We start from the raw sequence: 16354 nt of genomic DNA, 5'->3' as shown, positions 1-16354 counted from the left end.
AGAACAAACCGGGGGACTCCTGCAGCAAAACTTTATTATTAAATGTCATTTTCTGTCATATTGTGTAAATTGATTTCTTCGTGTCAGTGCGCATATGATATTTTGGGTTAATCACTTCGCTCTCTCCGACATATGGGTTAATCTATGACATATGTGCAATTCGGCTTCGGTTTTTATTTCACATCGACGTTTTTTATATTCCGTCCATATTCGTATTTTTTCTCATTTTAATTACATAGTAAATATCGCCATGGCCTTAACCAATCTAAATGCACAAATTCAAATCCACACTGAAGCAAAGCCGTTTAGATGTGACATATGGGAAAAAGCTTTTGACAGAAGCGCCACAGAGATTAGCACCTTCAAACTCATTGAGGAATCTATCAAGAACGCAATGTTGGAATCTCAATGGTGAAAAATCTTGGAAAAAAGAATGTACATCGTCCAATTTACTTTACAAACAAGATAAAAACAGCGGATTGCAACATGTAGGAAAAAAGTATTGAAACGACCTTAGACCAACGGATTTTTATTAAAAAGTTTGCAATATATGCCAGGTGACAATTGTTTTCAGTATAAACGATACCATGCTTTCGCAAAGCAAAGCAGTATAGCATTGATATTTACATCAAATTCTTACGCATTACAGTGACAAATATCATCCTTGTTGTTAACCATATTATCGTATTGATATTTCTCTACAAAATAAACGCACCTGCAGTTGATAATATAAAATCTTGAAGTAAATTAATAGAGCAAACCATTCCCTTCCTTGTCAAGCGCTTACAATAACGAAGTTTGAAGAATAAGGTTCTGTTAATACACTAATATTGCACATGAAAATACGAAAGTACAAAAATAATCTCACGAAAATAATGAAGCGAAACAAATAACAAGTAACGCGCAAAAGAGAAAGCCGACAAACAAAGTGGCGACAATATTAATCCGGTGCTCTGCAGTCCAAAGGTTTTTCGACAAAGTTACTCTTTGTTACATAGTTTGTGGCAACTTAGAAACTGAAAGAACCAAATATAAATCAATTTACAGTTTACTTTAAATTAAATGCGATGGTTTCAAACAAATCAAGCTACGAGTTGTAATTTGTAGACCGCGGACATAAATTGTTCAAATAATTGGCACATGCGTTGATACGGTTCGATGATTTGTAGCCTCTGGCGGTTGTAAGGTTGTGTGAGTTATCGCCACTGATCGTAACTTCAATTATGGCTGCTTTCACGGTATGAGTTTGGCAGTATTTTGTCAATGTAATGATTTAGGAATCAAAGTTAGGTTTCAAAACAGAAAGTTTGTGAACTGGTTATAACAATCAACACAGGATGGACAAACTTACAGAGCAAGATCGACAGAGGTAATATAAAATACTTCTTTAGATGACACAAATAGTATTTTTTGATGACCTTTTCGTCAAACACTGCAGGAAAAAAAAGAATTCCCTAATACTGCTTTTCAAATCCAGGATATACTTAGATTCTTATATATGTGACATTGTGCAAAGTGAAAATAGAGAGTAAGGGCTGATCGTATGTTGTCTGAATATATGAGTACATTCCAGTAACGCAAAGAAAACAAAAAAAATTACACAAACAGCAAATTCACAGTTTGTGAAAAAACGTGAAACTCAAATGGAAATTCAAAGAACAGCAAATCGTTTTCGCTGCGATATTTGTGAAAAGTTGTTTAGCAGTGGAAAATCCCTGAGGAAGCATATTCTAGTGCACACGAGAGAAACATCATTCCGCTGTAACGTATGTGAAAAAACATTTTCTACACAACATCGTCTAAAAACACACTATCGGGCACACACTGGGGAGAGACCATACCAATGCACGTTTTGCCCAAAGAGGTTCTTCAGTAAAAATAATCTGAAGCAACACGGTCAAACTCACACTGGAGAGAAACCGTTCAAGTGCTACAAGTGTGATAAATCTTTTTCTCGAAAAGACAGGCTAAAAAGGCACTTTCGAACTCATACTGGAGAAAAGCCGTTCAAATGTGAAACATGTGAGAAATCTTTTTCTGAAAGAGCCAGTCTAAAAAAGCACTTTCGAACTCATACTGGAGAAAAGCCGTTCAAATGTGAAATATGTGATCAATCTTTTTCTATAAAAGGCAGACTTAGAACGCACTTTCGAACTCATACTGGAGAAAAGCCGTTCAAATGTGAAATATGTGAGAAATCCTTTTCTCATAAAGGCAATTTAAGAAAGCACCTTCGAACTCATACTGGAGAAAAACCGTTCAAATGTGAAATATGTGATCAATCTTTTTCTGTATACGGCAGTCTAAAAAATCACCTTCGAACTCATACTGGAGAAAAACCGTTCAAATGTAAAATATGTGATAAATCATTTTCTGAAAAAAGCAGTCTAAGAACGCACTTTCGACTTCATACTGGAGAAAAGCCGTTCAAATGTGAAATATGTGAAAAATCGTTTTCTGTGAATAGCAGTCTAAGAACGCACTTTCGAACTCATACTGAAGAAAAACCGTTTAAATGTGAAATATGTGATAAATCCTTTACTCAAAGAAGCAATCTAAGAACGCACTTTCGAACTCATACTGGAGAAAAACCGTTCAAATGTGAAATATGTGATAAATCTTTTTCTATAAACGGCAATCTTAAAAGACACATTTTAATTCACACCGAGGAAAAGCTGTTTAGATTTGAAATTTGCGAAGAAACATTTCGTCAGAAAATCAAGAAAGACGTTCACCTTCAATTTCATAATCTGGAGAATTAATTGAAAGGCATTCAATCTACGTAATGGACGATTTTTGCAAGGAACGCATCGCGAAACCTTTTTAACACAACCTCGAGATTTGCACAGTCCAACTTGCTTTTAAAACAAGAGGAAAATCAGAGGATTACAACATGCCAGATAGAGTTTTCATAGGAACTTAGACAGCACAAATTTATCGTATAATGATATTATATGTCTTATATGCAATAGGTTTTTGAAAGTCGGTGGTTGATGCTATATGGATTGATAATTATTTTGTACCAAATAGTCATGATGTTATGTCACCGGCGACAGTTGTGTCAACGCGAGCCTAAACACAGTTATAGTGTCTTCAAATACTGTTGAAATTCTCCGATGAATTTTGTCATATCCTTTCTTTCTTTGAATTGTTTTTTTCTGAGTTCTGTGCATGGTATTCTATTCTGTATGGTTGTACGTATTATTTGGAAGACTGGGATCATTTATTATCGAATCAGATCAAACAAATAACCGAAAATAAAGCCTTGCAGATAATAAAGTGTCACCTGCTCTGGCGATCGTTGTATGCTACATATTTTACAACTTTAATATCAGAGATAAGATAGCCTTAATATTCATTCAAAAAAAAACGCCCAAAGTGCTGGCATTAGTAATGCGGTATGTATGTGTTTCAAGGCACGCTGCAGCGCAATGTATAATGTGGTTTATTAATTTAGCCAAAAGTCCTGCACTGAGTTGTTAAAACAATAAAATCACCGCGAAATGTCAATCACAATTAATCGAAAAAATGTGAAAAATTTGCTATGATACATTGCCAAATATGTAATAAACTAAAAGTTATTTAATTTTTCACTTTGCAGTGTAATGCAATGAGTTCAAATAACCCAATCCGGAATATGATTTGTGTTGTGTTATTTCATCAAAATTAGTTTTGCAATGTCAAAAATCACGTCACAAGACTCGACATGTAAAACTTGACCGCCGTTTTGATTGTTTACATAATTGACAAATCCGTATTCGGTGATACGGTTGGATGATTTACAGCCTCTGGAGCTAGAAAGGTTGTGTGAGTAATCGCCAATAGACCTTAAATATCAAAATATTGTTACTGAAGTGACAGAGGGATAAATTCAGGATGGACAAACATAAATAACATGCACAACAGACTTATGTTGGCGAACTTTCATTGGTAAATATTATAGAAAAATGTACATTTCTTGAAAAATGATTTCACTTTCTGGTTATATAGCGCAGTTTCTTATATAAGTGATATTGTGCCAAGTGAAAATAGACTTAATGGGCTGTTCGTGTGTGATCACAATTTTTGAAAAAAAAAACGTAAATCTTATCAATGGAAATTCAAACAACGGTAAATTGTTTTCGCTGCGATATTTGCGAAAATTTGTTTAGCAATGGAAAATCCCGAGGAGGCATATTTAAGTGCACACACTAGAGAAACATCCTTTCGATGCAATGTATGTGATAAAACATTTTCGCGAAACGGAGTCTAAACAGGCACATTCGAACTCAATTAATAATCTACATTGGCATTTTGTTGCAACGTCATATTTCTCTTATTTTGTGTTTTCTGGCATCAACCGTTGTTTTTTTATTAACTTCGGATAACGCTGTAAAACAATATCAACTAATTTACGGCGAACATGATATTCGCTCGTATGCACGGAAGATAATTAAATATCCGGTTGACCTATTTTTGACTAACTTCCTGCAACAAGCTACCTGTTCAAATGAATCACGGGATAATCTGAACTCAAATCATTCTGCACGCATTTTCTACATAAGCTACATACCCTTGCATAAAAATAGACGAATAGACGGACTGACGAACATACGGACAAGAGATAGACCAAGGGACATAAAGGATGGAGACTTTTGTACGCGTGGTTTGTAGTGTTTTTATGTTATTCCTCGTGCGATTGTTACTCTTGTTCGATTTTACTTTGGGTTAGAGAGTAACACAGTTTCGGATTCAAATGCTGTTAAAATTCTTCGCTGAACTGTTTCATTTCCATTTAAATGCAAGACATGAGACGAACAAGCAATGCCGTTTAGATGTGACATATGAAAAACAACTTTCGACATAAACGCCACAGAGATTCGCACCTTATTCGAACTTATTCTACGCAGAAAACATTGAAAAGCAACCAACCTATGTGATAAACTTTCTCTTTGAGGAATGCAGCAAGAACGCAACGTTGGAATCTCAATTGTGAAAAATCTTGGAAAATGGAGGGTGCACCGTCCAATTTACTTTTGACACAAGAGAAAAAAGCAGCGGTTTGCAAAACGGAAGAAAAAACTTTAAAACGAATTTGGACAAATGGATTTTTATTGAAAACGTTGCAATATATGCCAGGTTAAAATCTTTTTGAGACTAACACTTTTATTTACATAATCTTTGTTTTCAATCTCAATTGGCGTATTGACTTTTCTCTGCGATTACGAAATCAATAGAAAACAAACGCACCTGCAGTTGATAATATAAAACCCTGAAGAAATTTAATACAGCAAACCATTGTCCTTCCTTGCCAGGCGCTTACAATAATGCATTTTGAGGAATAAGGTCCTGTTAATATACTGATATTGCACTTGGAAATCAGAAAGTGCAAAATAATCTCACGAAAACAATGAAGCGGAACAAATGAAATCTGATGCACAAAAGAGAAAGCCGACAAACAACAACGTGGCGACAATATTAATCCGGAGCCCCGCAGTCCAAAGATTTTTCGACAAAATCAACAGGTTTATGATGCAGATGGTGGTAAATTTACTCTTTGTAACTTAGTTTGTGGCAACTTTGAAACTGAAAGAACCAAATATAAATCAATTTACAGTTTACTTTAAATTAAATGCGATGGTTTTAAACAAATCAAGCCACGAGTTGTAATTTGTGGACCGCGGACTTAAATTGTTCACATAATTGGCACATGCGTTGATACGGTTCGATGATTTGTAGCCTCTGGCGGTTGTAAGGTTGTGTGAGTTATCGCCACTGATCGTAACTTGAATTGTGGCTGCTTTTCACGGTATGAGCTTGGCCGTAGTTTGTCAATGAAATGAGTTAGGAATCAAAGTTAGGTTTCAAAACAGAAAGTTTGTGAACTGGTTATAACAATTAACACAGGATGGACAAACTTACAGAGCAAGATCGACAGAGGTAATATAAAATACTTCTTTAGATGACACAAATAGTATTTTTTGATGACCTTTTCGTCAAACACTGCAGGAAAAAAAACAGAATTCCCTAATACTGCTTTTCAAATCCAGGATATACTTAGGTTCTTATATATGTTACATTGTGCAAAGTGAAAATAGAGAGTAAGGGCTGATCGTATGTTGTCTGAATATATGAGTACATTCCAGCAACGCAAAACAAACAGCAAATTCACAGTTTGTGAAAAAACGTGAAACTCAAATGGAAATTCAAAGAACAGCAAATCGTTTTCTCTGCGATATTTGTGAAAAGTTGTTTAGCAGTGGAAAATCCCTGAGGAAGCATATTCTAGTGCACACGAGAGAAACATCATTCCGCTGTAACGTATGTGAAAAAACATTTTCTACACAACATCGTCTAAAAACACACTATCGGGCACACACTGGGGAGAGACCATACCAATGCACGTTTTGCCCAAAGAGGTTCTTCAGTAAAAATAATCTGAAGCAACACGGTCAAACTCACACTGGAGAGAAACCGTTCAAGTGCTACAAGTGTGATAAATCTTTTTCTCGAAAAGGCAGGCTAAAAACGCACTTTCGAACTCATACTGGAGAAAAGCCGTTCAAATGTGAAACATGTGAGAAATCTTTTTCTGAAAGAGGCAGTCTAAAAAAGCACCTTCGAACTCATACTGGAGAAAAGCCGTTCAAATGTGAAATATGTGATAAATCTTTTTCTCGAAAAGGCAGGCTAAAAACGCACTTTCGAACTCATACTGGAGAAAAGCCGTTCAAATGTGAAACATGTGAGAAATCTTTTTCTGAAAGAGGCAGTCTAAAAAAGCACCTTCGAACTCATACTGGAGAAAAGCCGTTCAAATGTGAAACATGTGAGAAATCTTTTTCTGAAAGAGGCAGTCTAAAAAAGCATCTTCGAACTCATACTGGAGAAAAGCCGTTCAAATGTGAAATATGTGATCAATCTTTTTCTATGAAAGGCAGACTTAGAACGCACTTTCGAACTCATACTGGAGAAAAGCCGTTCAAATGTGAAATATGTGAGAAATCCTTTTCTCATAAAGGCAATTTAAGAAAGCACCTTCGAACTCATACAGGAGAAAAACCGTTCAAATGTGAAATATGTAGTCAATCTTTTTCAGTATACGGCAGTCTAAAAAATCACCTTCGAACTCATACTGGAGAAAAACCGTTCAAATGTAAAATATGTGATAAATCATTTTCTGAAAAAAGCAGTCTAAGAACGCACTTTCGAACTCATACTGGAGAAAAGCCGTTCAAATGTGAAATATGTGAAAAATCGTTTTCTGTGAATAGCCGTCTAAGAACGCACTTTCGAACTCATACTGGAGTAAAGCCGTTCAAATGTGAAATATGTGATCAATCGTTTTCTGTAAAAAGCAGACTAAGAACGCACTTTCGAACTCATACTGGAGAAAACCCGTTCAAATGTGAAATATGTGATAAATCTTTTTCTGTGAATAGCCGTCTAAGAACGCACTTTCGAACTCATAGTGGAGTACAGCCGTTCAAATGTGAAATATGTGATCAATCGTTTTCTGTAAAAAGCAGTCTAAGAACGCACTTTCAAACTCATACTGGAGAAAAGCCGTTCAAATGTGAAATATGTGATAAATCTTTTTCTGTGAATAGCAGTCTAAGAACGCACTTTCGAACTCATACTGGAGAAAAGCCGTTCAAATGTGAAATATGTGATAAATCTTTTGCTGTAAACTGCAATCTAAGAACGCACTTTCGAACTCATACTGGAGAAAAGCCGTTCAAATGTGAAATATGTGATCAATCGTTTTCTGCAAAAAACTCTCTAAGGACGCACCTTCGAACTCATACTGGAGAAAAACCGTTCAAATGTGAAATATGTGACAAATCTTTTTCTGTAAAAGGCAGACTTAGAATGCATTTTCGAACTCATACTGGAGAAAAGCCGTTCAAATGTGATATATGTGATCAATCGTTTTCTGCAAAATACTCTCTACGGACGCACCTTCGAACTCATACTGGAGAAAAACCGTTCAAATGTGAAATATGTGATAAATCTTTTTCTGTAAAAGGCAATCTTACAAAGCACCTTCGAACTCATACTGGAGAAAAGCCGTTCAAATGTGAAATATGTGATAAATCCTTTTCCATAAACGGCAGTCTTAAAAGACACATTTTAATTCACACCGAAGAAAAGCCGTTTAGATTTGAAATTTGCGAAAAAACATTTCGATAGAAAATCAAAAGAGACGTTCACCTTCAAATTCATACTATGGAGAATTAATTGAAATGCATTCAATCTACGTAATGGACGTTTTTTGCAAGGAATGCATCGCGAAACCTTTTCAACACAGCCTCGAGATTTGCAAAGTCCAACATGCTTTCAAAACAAGAGGAAATTCAGAGGATTACAACATGCCAGATAAAGTTTTCATAGGAACTTAGACAGCACAAATTTATCGCAGACTGATATTATATGTCTTATATGCAATCGGTTTTTGAACATGGGTGGTTGATGCTATATGAATTGATAATTATTTTGTACCAAATAGTCATGATGTTACGTCACCGGCGACAACTGTGTCAACGCGAGCCTAAACACAGTTATAGTGTCTTCAAATACTGTTGAAATTCTCCGATGAATTTTGTCATATCCTTTCTTTCTTTCAAATGTTTTTTTTCCAAGTCCTGTGCATGGTATTCTATTCTGTATGGTTGTACGTCTTATTTGGAAGACTGGGATCATTTATTATCGAATCAGATTAGACAAATAACCGAAAATAAAGCCTTGCAAAAAACAAATTGTCACCTGCTCTGGCAATCGTTGTATGCTACATATTTTACAACTTTAATATCAGAGATAAGATAGCCTTAATCTTCATTTAAAAAAAACCCAAAGTGCTGGCATTAGTAATGCGATATGTATGTGTTTCAAGGCACGCTGCAGCGCAATGTATAATGTGGTTTATAAATTTAGCCGAAAGCCCTGCACTGAATTGTTAAAACAATAAAACCACCGCGAAATGTCAATCACAATTAATCGAAAAAATCTGAAAAATTTGATATGATACATTGCCAAATATGTGATAAACTGAAAGTTATTTAATTTTAACTTTGCAGTGAAATGCAATGAATTTAAATAACCCAACCCGGGAATATGATTTGTGTTGTGTCTCACGTCACAAGACTCGACATGTAAAACTTGACCGCCGATTTGATTGTTTACATAATTGGCAAATCCGTTTTCGTTGATACGGTTGGATGATTTACAGCCTCTGCAGCTAGAAAGGTTGTGTGAGTAATCGCCAATATAACTTAAATATCAAAATAGTGTTACTGACGTGACAGAGGGGTGAAATACAGGATGGACAGACAAAAATAACATGCACAACAGACTTGTTGGCGAACTTTCATTGGTAAATATTATTGGAAAATGTAAAATTCTTGAAAAATTCTGAAGATGAAGAGACTGGCCCATATTGCTATTAAAACTGTCACGTTTTGAAAAATTATTTTACTTTCTGGTTATATAGCGCAGTTTCTTATATAAGTGACATTGTGCCAAGTGAAAATATACTTAATGGGTTGATCGTGTCTGATCACAATTTGTGAAAAACACGTAAATCTTATCAATGGAAATTCAAACAACGTTAAATTGTTTTCGCTGCGATATATGTGAAAAGTTGTTTAGCAGTGGAAAATCCTGAGGAAGCATATTTAAGTGCACACACTAGAGAAACATCCTTCCGATGCAACGTATGTGAAAAAACATTTTCGCCAAACGGAGTCTAAACAGGCACATTCGAACTCATAATGGCGAAAGGCCATGCCAATGTACGTTTTGCTCGAGATTTTTAATTCAAAGTAATCTAAAAAAAACACAGTCAAATTCATACAGGAGAGAAAATTAGGTGTTATATATGCGAAAAAACCTTTCGACAGAAAAACAAGAGAGATGTTCACCATCGAATTCATAGAAAGGAGAAGTCATTTCAAACCAAACGACGTATTGAATGGACTTTTCTGCATGGAATGCATCGTAAAATATTACCGTCGGATCTACACCGGAGAAAGCACGTAAAAATGGGGTACAAAGTTTTCGACACGGAACAGCCTCGAGATTTGAACCGTCCAACACGATTTGGGTGAAAAAGAAAATCTAGCCGAGTGCTACATGTGAGATAAAGTTTGTAAATGTGCTTGGACTATGGATGGATTCTGGATGGAAAAAGTAGTGTAACGTCCATTTGTTTTTTTCATTTCTTTTTTCGTTTTATATCGTTGCTATATGCTGCAATGTTGGTATAATTACGATTAGAAATATGTGCATAATTGCCATAATATCACGCCACTGTCACGACGACCGTGCTAACGGCAGCGTAAACGCAGTGATGTCTTTTCAAATGCGTTTCATACGCTCCTTTGGCTTTGTTACTCTTTTCGTACACTAGTTTGCAATTGCCGTGTTCTGTTAAACAGACATTGGTGAGAATAAAATTGCAAGGATTGCAGGTTTTGTTTGTTTTTCATTTGCTGTCAGAACTGAATATCAGTCTGCTATACAAGTCCACACTGTAGACTAAATAGAACGACGCGTTTCAATATCGGGTGGCGGCTAAAGTTAAACGCGAGTTAGTGACTGAAGCAGCTAATATTAAAGATTTATGTCACGTGACTGAATTGAAGCGAGCTAACTACCAAACTCCCTGCGTGCATTAGGGCGCAATGCCGATACATAATAGACATACATGCATGCAAAGGGTTACGAACGCGTATTTTTTATAACAAAGTGTTAACAAAGTCGATGTTGTCCAGCAGGATGCCAGAAAGCTGTTGGAGTTTTGCACGAAAGCCAAACTCCGTCAGCCTGCATCGTTCCGTCTGGCGTTCCGGTTGTGTGAAGAAAGTTAGTCAGGAAACATGCGCGGCGATACTGATTAATCAGATGACTGAGATCGAGAATATCAGATTTTTGGTAACAGCAACTGCAGGCTTTTATTATGGCGTTTCCAATTGGTCGTTAGAATTTGCTCTAAGTACCCGCTTTTTGTTTAAAGCCACCGTCAACATTTTTAAATTGTTGGCAATTCCCACTTGAAAGTATTGTGTTTCGTTTTATCGTCTATTCGCTTTCCTTTTGTTTTATTATCGCCAAACTAATGCCACCGCAGATAACAACTACTGCTTATGGAACCTCTAATCCTGACTGCAACACTGCATGTTCGTCTCTTTTGGATTTCATTCTTTAAACCTCTGTCACATATGGTTACGTTACTCAGTGAGACGCATTTTATGCTGTGAGATAGCTTAGCGAGAAGAACTACATATGTTAACTTCTGGAGTCACTCTGATTCAGATAGTGGTTTAATAATATTTAGGAAACATATCTACCGTTTCACCACAAATTAAATTAAAATTAAAATAAATTGTTACGCTTTGTAGTAACCAAGATCCCATTACCACGTACGTTGCGTTTGCATTCAGATTTCAAACAAGCATATTTTTCTTGACTTTACCCAGTGTGATGTTGGTTTTCAGAAAGGTACAAATTAATTCATGGGGCATTTTGACAGTAGCTGTTTCGCCTGTTCAAGAAAGCACATGAGATGCTGGTGTAGCACCACGCATGTTTCCTGACCATAAAAACACTGAAACACCAGGCGAACAGAAAGCATGCGGAGTTAAGCTTTTCTGCAAAACTGCCAGAGGTTTCTGGCATCCTGCTGGACAAAATGCATTTTTTCTGACACTCTGTTAAAAGTTAACTCGCTGTGGGTTTTTTATAGTTAACTCGCTGCAATTAGTAACGTGTTATATTTTTTGGTATTAATTAGCTAAGTCATTGTCTTAACTTGCTCAGTCACTAACGCGTTTAGGACAATTTGAAGTTTACGCCTCCTGATAATTGCAACGTGGCGTTCTATTAAATAAAATAAGTCTACTAACGGGGTCAAATTAAAAGTGTATATAGCAAAACACACAAGAAGACTTTAGTTCAATTATAGCAGCAGAGAGAATTAATCAAAGATGCATTGGCATTTTATTACAACGTCATATTTCTCTTATTTTATGTTTTCTGGCATCAACCGTTGTTTTTTTATTAACTTCGGATAACGCCGTAAAACAACATCAACTAATTTACGGCGAACACGATATTCGCTCGCATGCACAGAAGATAATTAAATATCCGGTCGATCTATTTTATGACTAACTTCCTGCAACAAGCTGCCTGTTCAAATGAATCACGGGATAATCTGAACTCAAATCATTCTGCACGCATTTTCTACATAAGCCACATACCCTTGCATAAAAATAGACGAATAGACGGACTGACGAACATACGGACAAGAGATAAACCAAGGGACATAAAGGATGGAGACTTTTGTACCCGTGGTTTGTAGCGTTTTAATGTTAATTCTCGTGCGATTGTTACTCTTGTTCGATTTTACTTTGGGTTAGAGAGTAACACAGTTTCGGTTTCAAATGCTGTTGAAATTCTTCGCTGAACTGTTTCATTTCCATTTAAATGCAAGACATGAGACGAACAAGCAAAGCCGTGTAGATGTGACATATGAAAAACAACTTTCGACAGAAACGCCACAGAGATTCGCACCTTATTCGAACTTATTCTACGCAGAAAACATTGAAAAGCAACCAACCTATGTGATAAATTTTCTGTTTGAGGAGTGCAGCAAAAACGCAACGTTGGAATCTCAATGGTGAAAAATCTTCAAAAATGGAATGTGCACCGTCCAATTTACTTTTGACACACGAGAAAAAAGCAGCGGATTGCAAAACGGAAGAAAAAATTTTAAAACGAATTTGGACAAATGGATTTTTATTGAAAACGTTGCAATATATGCCAGGTTAATATTTTTTTCACAATAACACTTCTATTTACATAATCTTTGTCTCAATCTCAATTGCCGTATTGACGTTTCTCTGCGATTACGAAATCAATAGAAAACAAACGCACCTGCAGTTAATAATATAAAACCCTGAAGAAATTTAATACAGCAAACCATTGCCCTTCCTTGCCAAGCGCTTACAATAATGCATTTTGAGGGATAAGGTCCTGTAAATATAGTGATATTGCACTTGGAAATCAGAAACTGCAAAAATAATCTCACGAAAACAATGAAGCGGAACAAATGAAATCTCATGCGCAAAAGAGAAAGCCGACAAACAACGTGGCGACAATATTAATCCGGTGCTCCGCAGTCCAAAGATTTTTCGACAAAATCAACAGGTTTATGATGCAGATGGTGGTAAATTTACTCTTTGTAACTTAGTTTGTGGCAACTTAGAAACTGAAAGAACCAAATAGAAATCAATTTACAGTCAACTTTCACATAAAATGCGATGGTTTCAAATAAATCAAGCTAAAATACGAGTTGTAATTTGTGGACCGCGGACTTAAATTGTTTACATAATTGGCACATGCGTTGATACGGTTCGATGATTTTTAGCCTCTGGCGGTTGTAAGGTTGTGTGAGTTATCGCCACTGATCGTAACTTGAATTGTGGCTGCTTTTCACGGTATGAGCTTGGCCGTATTTTGTCAATGAAATGATTTAATAATGTATTAAAATCCCAACACAGCGATCTTTAGACAGCTCAGATCGATTTATTGAGAGAAAAATATATTTCGCCTAAAACGGCATCATCAGTTTCTCCATTTACCAAAACTGCCAAAAAGGAAAAACAGAAAGGAAAGAATGAAGAATCTAACGCAAAAAGGTTTCGAAAGATAAAAATAAATAAAAACTATAAAAATATTCGGGTTTCAAGCATTAACTAAGAAATAATAAAAGTATGAATTAACTGCATGTGGTTAGACCTGTCTTTACTGCTTTACTTTCAAAAAACCACTGGCGCTGACATCGAGTGAGCACACAAACAAACAGAAGCAACTGAATGTAAAAACAGAACAAAAGTGGAAGGGGAATGGACGTCGTGAACTGCAGACAGGTAGGCCTGTGGGCGAACATGTGTTACCGATAAGACTCGGTGAATGATAAGACGATAAAAACAGGTTAACAACACAAGTAAAGTCATCAACCCGTAACAGCGAAAACAAGCGCAAACATAAACATAGTCCTACGGGCGGGGAATAGCAAAACAAACTATTTGCATGATGGTGTTATCATGGTTTGCACATTGATTTGTGCCCGTATTCTGTGCAACCATAAGTCCTCATATAGATCCAAACTCCCTGCAGGTGGTTTTTGCACGAACGACACGTCATAGCAACTTGGCAATATGGGTCTTTGCTGGAAGGTTTCGCTATGCTTCTTCAGGTAGTGGTTACCTAGCGCCGTAGCATCGCTATCTAGCGAGCACTCGAACTGGTACCAAGTAGACCTGTGAGCATTCCTTATTATTATTGATACGGTGTGCGATCGACAGCCTGCCAGGGGCCTTTGGTTTTTTGATCCAGTCTTTATTTACTAATCACATTGAAATGATTTAGGAATCAAAGTTAGGTTTCAAAACAGGAAGTTTGCGAACTGGTTATAACGATCAACACAGGATGGACAAACTTATAGTGCAAGATCGTCAGAGGTAATATAAAAAGTCCTTTAGAAGACAAAAATAATATTTTTTGGTGATCTTTGATCGTTAAACACTACAGGAATAGAAACCAATTCCCTAATATTGCTTTTCAAATGCAGGATATACTTAGGTTCTTATATAAGTGACATTGTGCAAAGTGAAAATAGAGAGTAGGGGCTGATCGTATGTTGTCTGGATATATGAGTACATTCCAGCAACGCAGAGAAAACAAAAAATTTACACAAGCAGCAAATTCACAAATTGTGAAAAAACAGGAAACTCTAATGGAAATTCAAACGACAGAAAATCGTTTTCGCTGCGATATTTGTGAAAAGTTGTTTAGCAGTGGAAAATCCCTGAGGAAGCATATTCAAGTGCACACAAAAGAAACACCATTCCGCTGTAACGTATGTGAAAAAACATTTCCTACAAAACATCGTCTAAAAACGCACTATCGGGCACACACTGGTGAGCAATCCATTTCTGAAAAAGGCAATCTAAGAAAGCACCTTCGAACTCATACTGGAGAAAAGCCTTTCAATTGTGATATATGTGAGAAATCCTTTTCTGTAAAAAGCAGTCTTAAAACGCACTTTCGAACTCATACTGGAGAAAAGCCGTTCAAATGTGAAATATGTGATAAATCTTTTTCTTTAAACAACAGTCTAAAAAAGCACCTTCGAGCTCATACTGGAGAAAAGCCATTCACATGTGAAATATGTGAGAAATCCTTTTCTGAAAGAAGCAGTCTTAAAACGCACTTTCGAACTCATACTGGAGAAAAGCCGTTCAAATGTGAAATATGTGATAAATATTTTTCTTTAAGCGGCAATCTAAGGAAGCACTTTCGAACTCATACTAGAGAAAGGCCGTTCAAATGTGAAATATGTGATCAATCTTTTTCTGCAAAAGACAGTCTAAGAACGCACTTTCGAACTCATACTGGAGAAAAGCCTTTTAAATGTGAAATATGTGATCAATCTTTTTCTCAAAAGGGCAGTTTAGGAAGGCACTTTCGAACTCATACTGGAGAAAAACCGTTCAAATGTGAAATATGTGATAAATCTTTTTCTGTTAAAGGCAATCTTAGAACGCACTTTCGTACTCATACTGGAGAAAAGCCGTTCAAATGTGAAATATGTGATTACTCTTTTTCTACAAACGGCAATTTAACAGCGCACCTTCGAACTCATACTGGAGAAAAGCCGTTCAAATGTGAAATATGTGAGAAATACTTTTCTGAAAAAAGCAGTCTTAAAACGCACTTTCGAACTCATACTGGAGAAAAACCTTTTAAATGTGAAATATGTGATAAATCTTTTTCTGAAAATGGCAGTTTAGGAAGGCACTTTCGTACTCATACTGGAGAAAAACCGTTCAAATGTGAACTATGTGACAAATTTTTTTCTGAAAAAGGCAATCTAATAAAGCACTATCGAACTCATACTGGAGAAAAACCGTTCAAATGTGAAATATGTGAGAAATCTTTTTCTGTAAAAGGCAGACTTAGAACGCACCTTCGAACTCATACAGGAGAAAAACCGTTCAAATGTGAAATATGTGATCAATCTTGTTCTGAAAAAGGCAATCTTAAAAGACATATTTTTATTCACACAGGAGAAAAGCCGTTTTGATTTGAAATTTGCTACAAAACATTTCGACAGAAAATCAAGAGTGACGTTCACCTTCAAATTCGTACTATGGAGAATTAATTGAAAAGCATTGAATCTACGTAATGGACGTTTTCTGCAAGAAATGCATCGCGAACGTTTTCCCGTCGGATCAACACTGGAGAAGCATTGTGAAGATGAGGTAAAACCTTTTCAACACAACCTCGAGATTTAGTCCAACTTGCTTTTGAA

The 16354-nt window shown here is 36.2% G+C and overlaps 3 protein-coding genes across 3 annotated transcripts; all 3 read left to right on the top strand.

Moving 5' to 3' along the window:
- Nucleotides 1-1643: 1643 nt before the first annotated feature.
- LOC145895522 (uncharacterized) lies at nt 1644-2762 on the top strand. The gene has a single exon (XM_082984328.1). The coding sequence runs from the start codon at nt 1644-1646 to the stop codon at nt 2760-2762; it is 1119 nt and encodes a 372-aa protein (XP_082840454.1).
- Nucleotides 2763-6147: 3385 nt separating this feature from the next.
- On the top strand, nt 6148-8172 carry LOC145895521 (uncharacterized). The gene has a single exon (XM_082984327.1). It carries the CDS (start codon nt 6178-6180, stop codon nt 8170-8172), a length of 1995 nt encoding a protein of 664 aa, XP_082840453.1. The 5' UTR covers nt 6148-6177.
- Nucleotides 8173-14776: 6604 nt separating this feature from the next.
- LOC145895520 (uncharacterized) lies at nt 14777-16126 on the top strand. Its single transcript, XM_082984326.1, has one exon. It carries the CDS (start codon nt 14777-14779, stop codon nt 16124-16126), a length of 1350 nt encoding a protein of 449 aa, XP_082840452.1.
- The last annotated feature ends 228 nt before the right edge of the window (nt 16127-16354 follow it).

The sequence above is a fragment of the Ascidia mentula genome, chromosome 3 (assembly GCF_947561715.1).
Source record: "Ascidia mentula chromosome 3, kaAscMent1.1, whole genome shotgun sequence".
Lineage (NCBI taxonomy): Eukaryota > Metazoa > Chordata > Ascidiacea > Phlebobranchia > Ascidiidae > Ascidia > Ascidia mentula.
This window is presented reverse-complemented; position numbering and strand designations above follow the sequence as displayed.

What these genes read in the sequence shown, in the direction of transcription:
- LOC145895522 (XM_082984328.1), top strand. Translation starts at nt 1,644, where the DNA reads ATGGAAATTCAAAGAACAGCAAATCGTTTTCGCTGCGATATTTGTGAA.
- LOC145895521 (XM_082984327.1), top strand. Translation starts at nt 6,178, where the DNA reads ATGGAAATTCAAAGAACAGCAAATCGTTTTCTCTGCGATATTTGTGAA.
- LOC145895520 (XM_082984326.1), top strand. Translation starts at nt 14,777, where the DNA reads ATGGAAATTCAAACGACAGAAAATCGTTTTCGCTGCGATATTTGTGAA.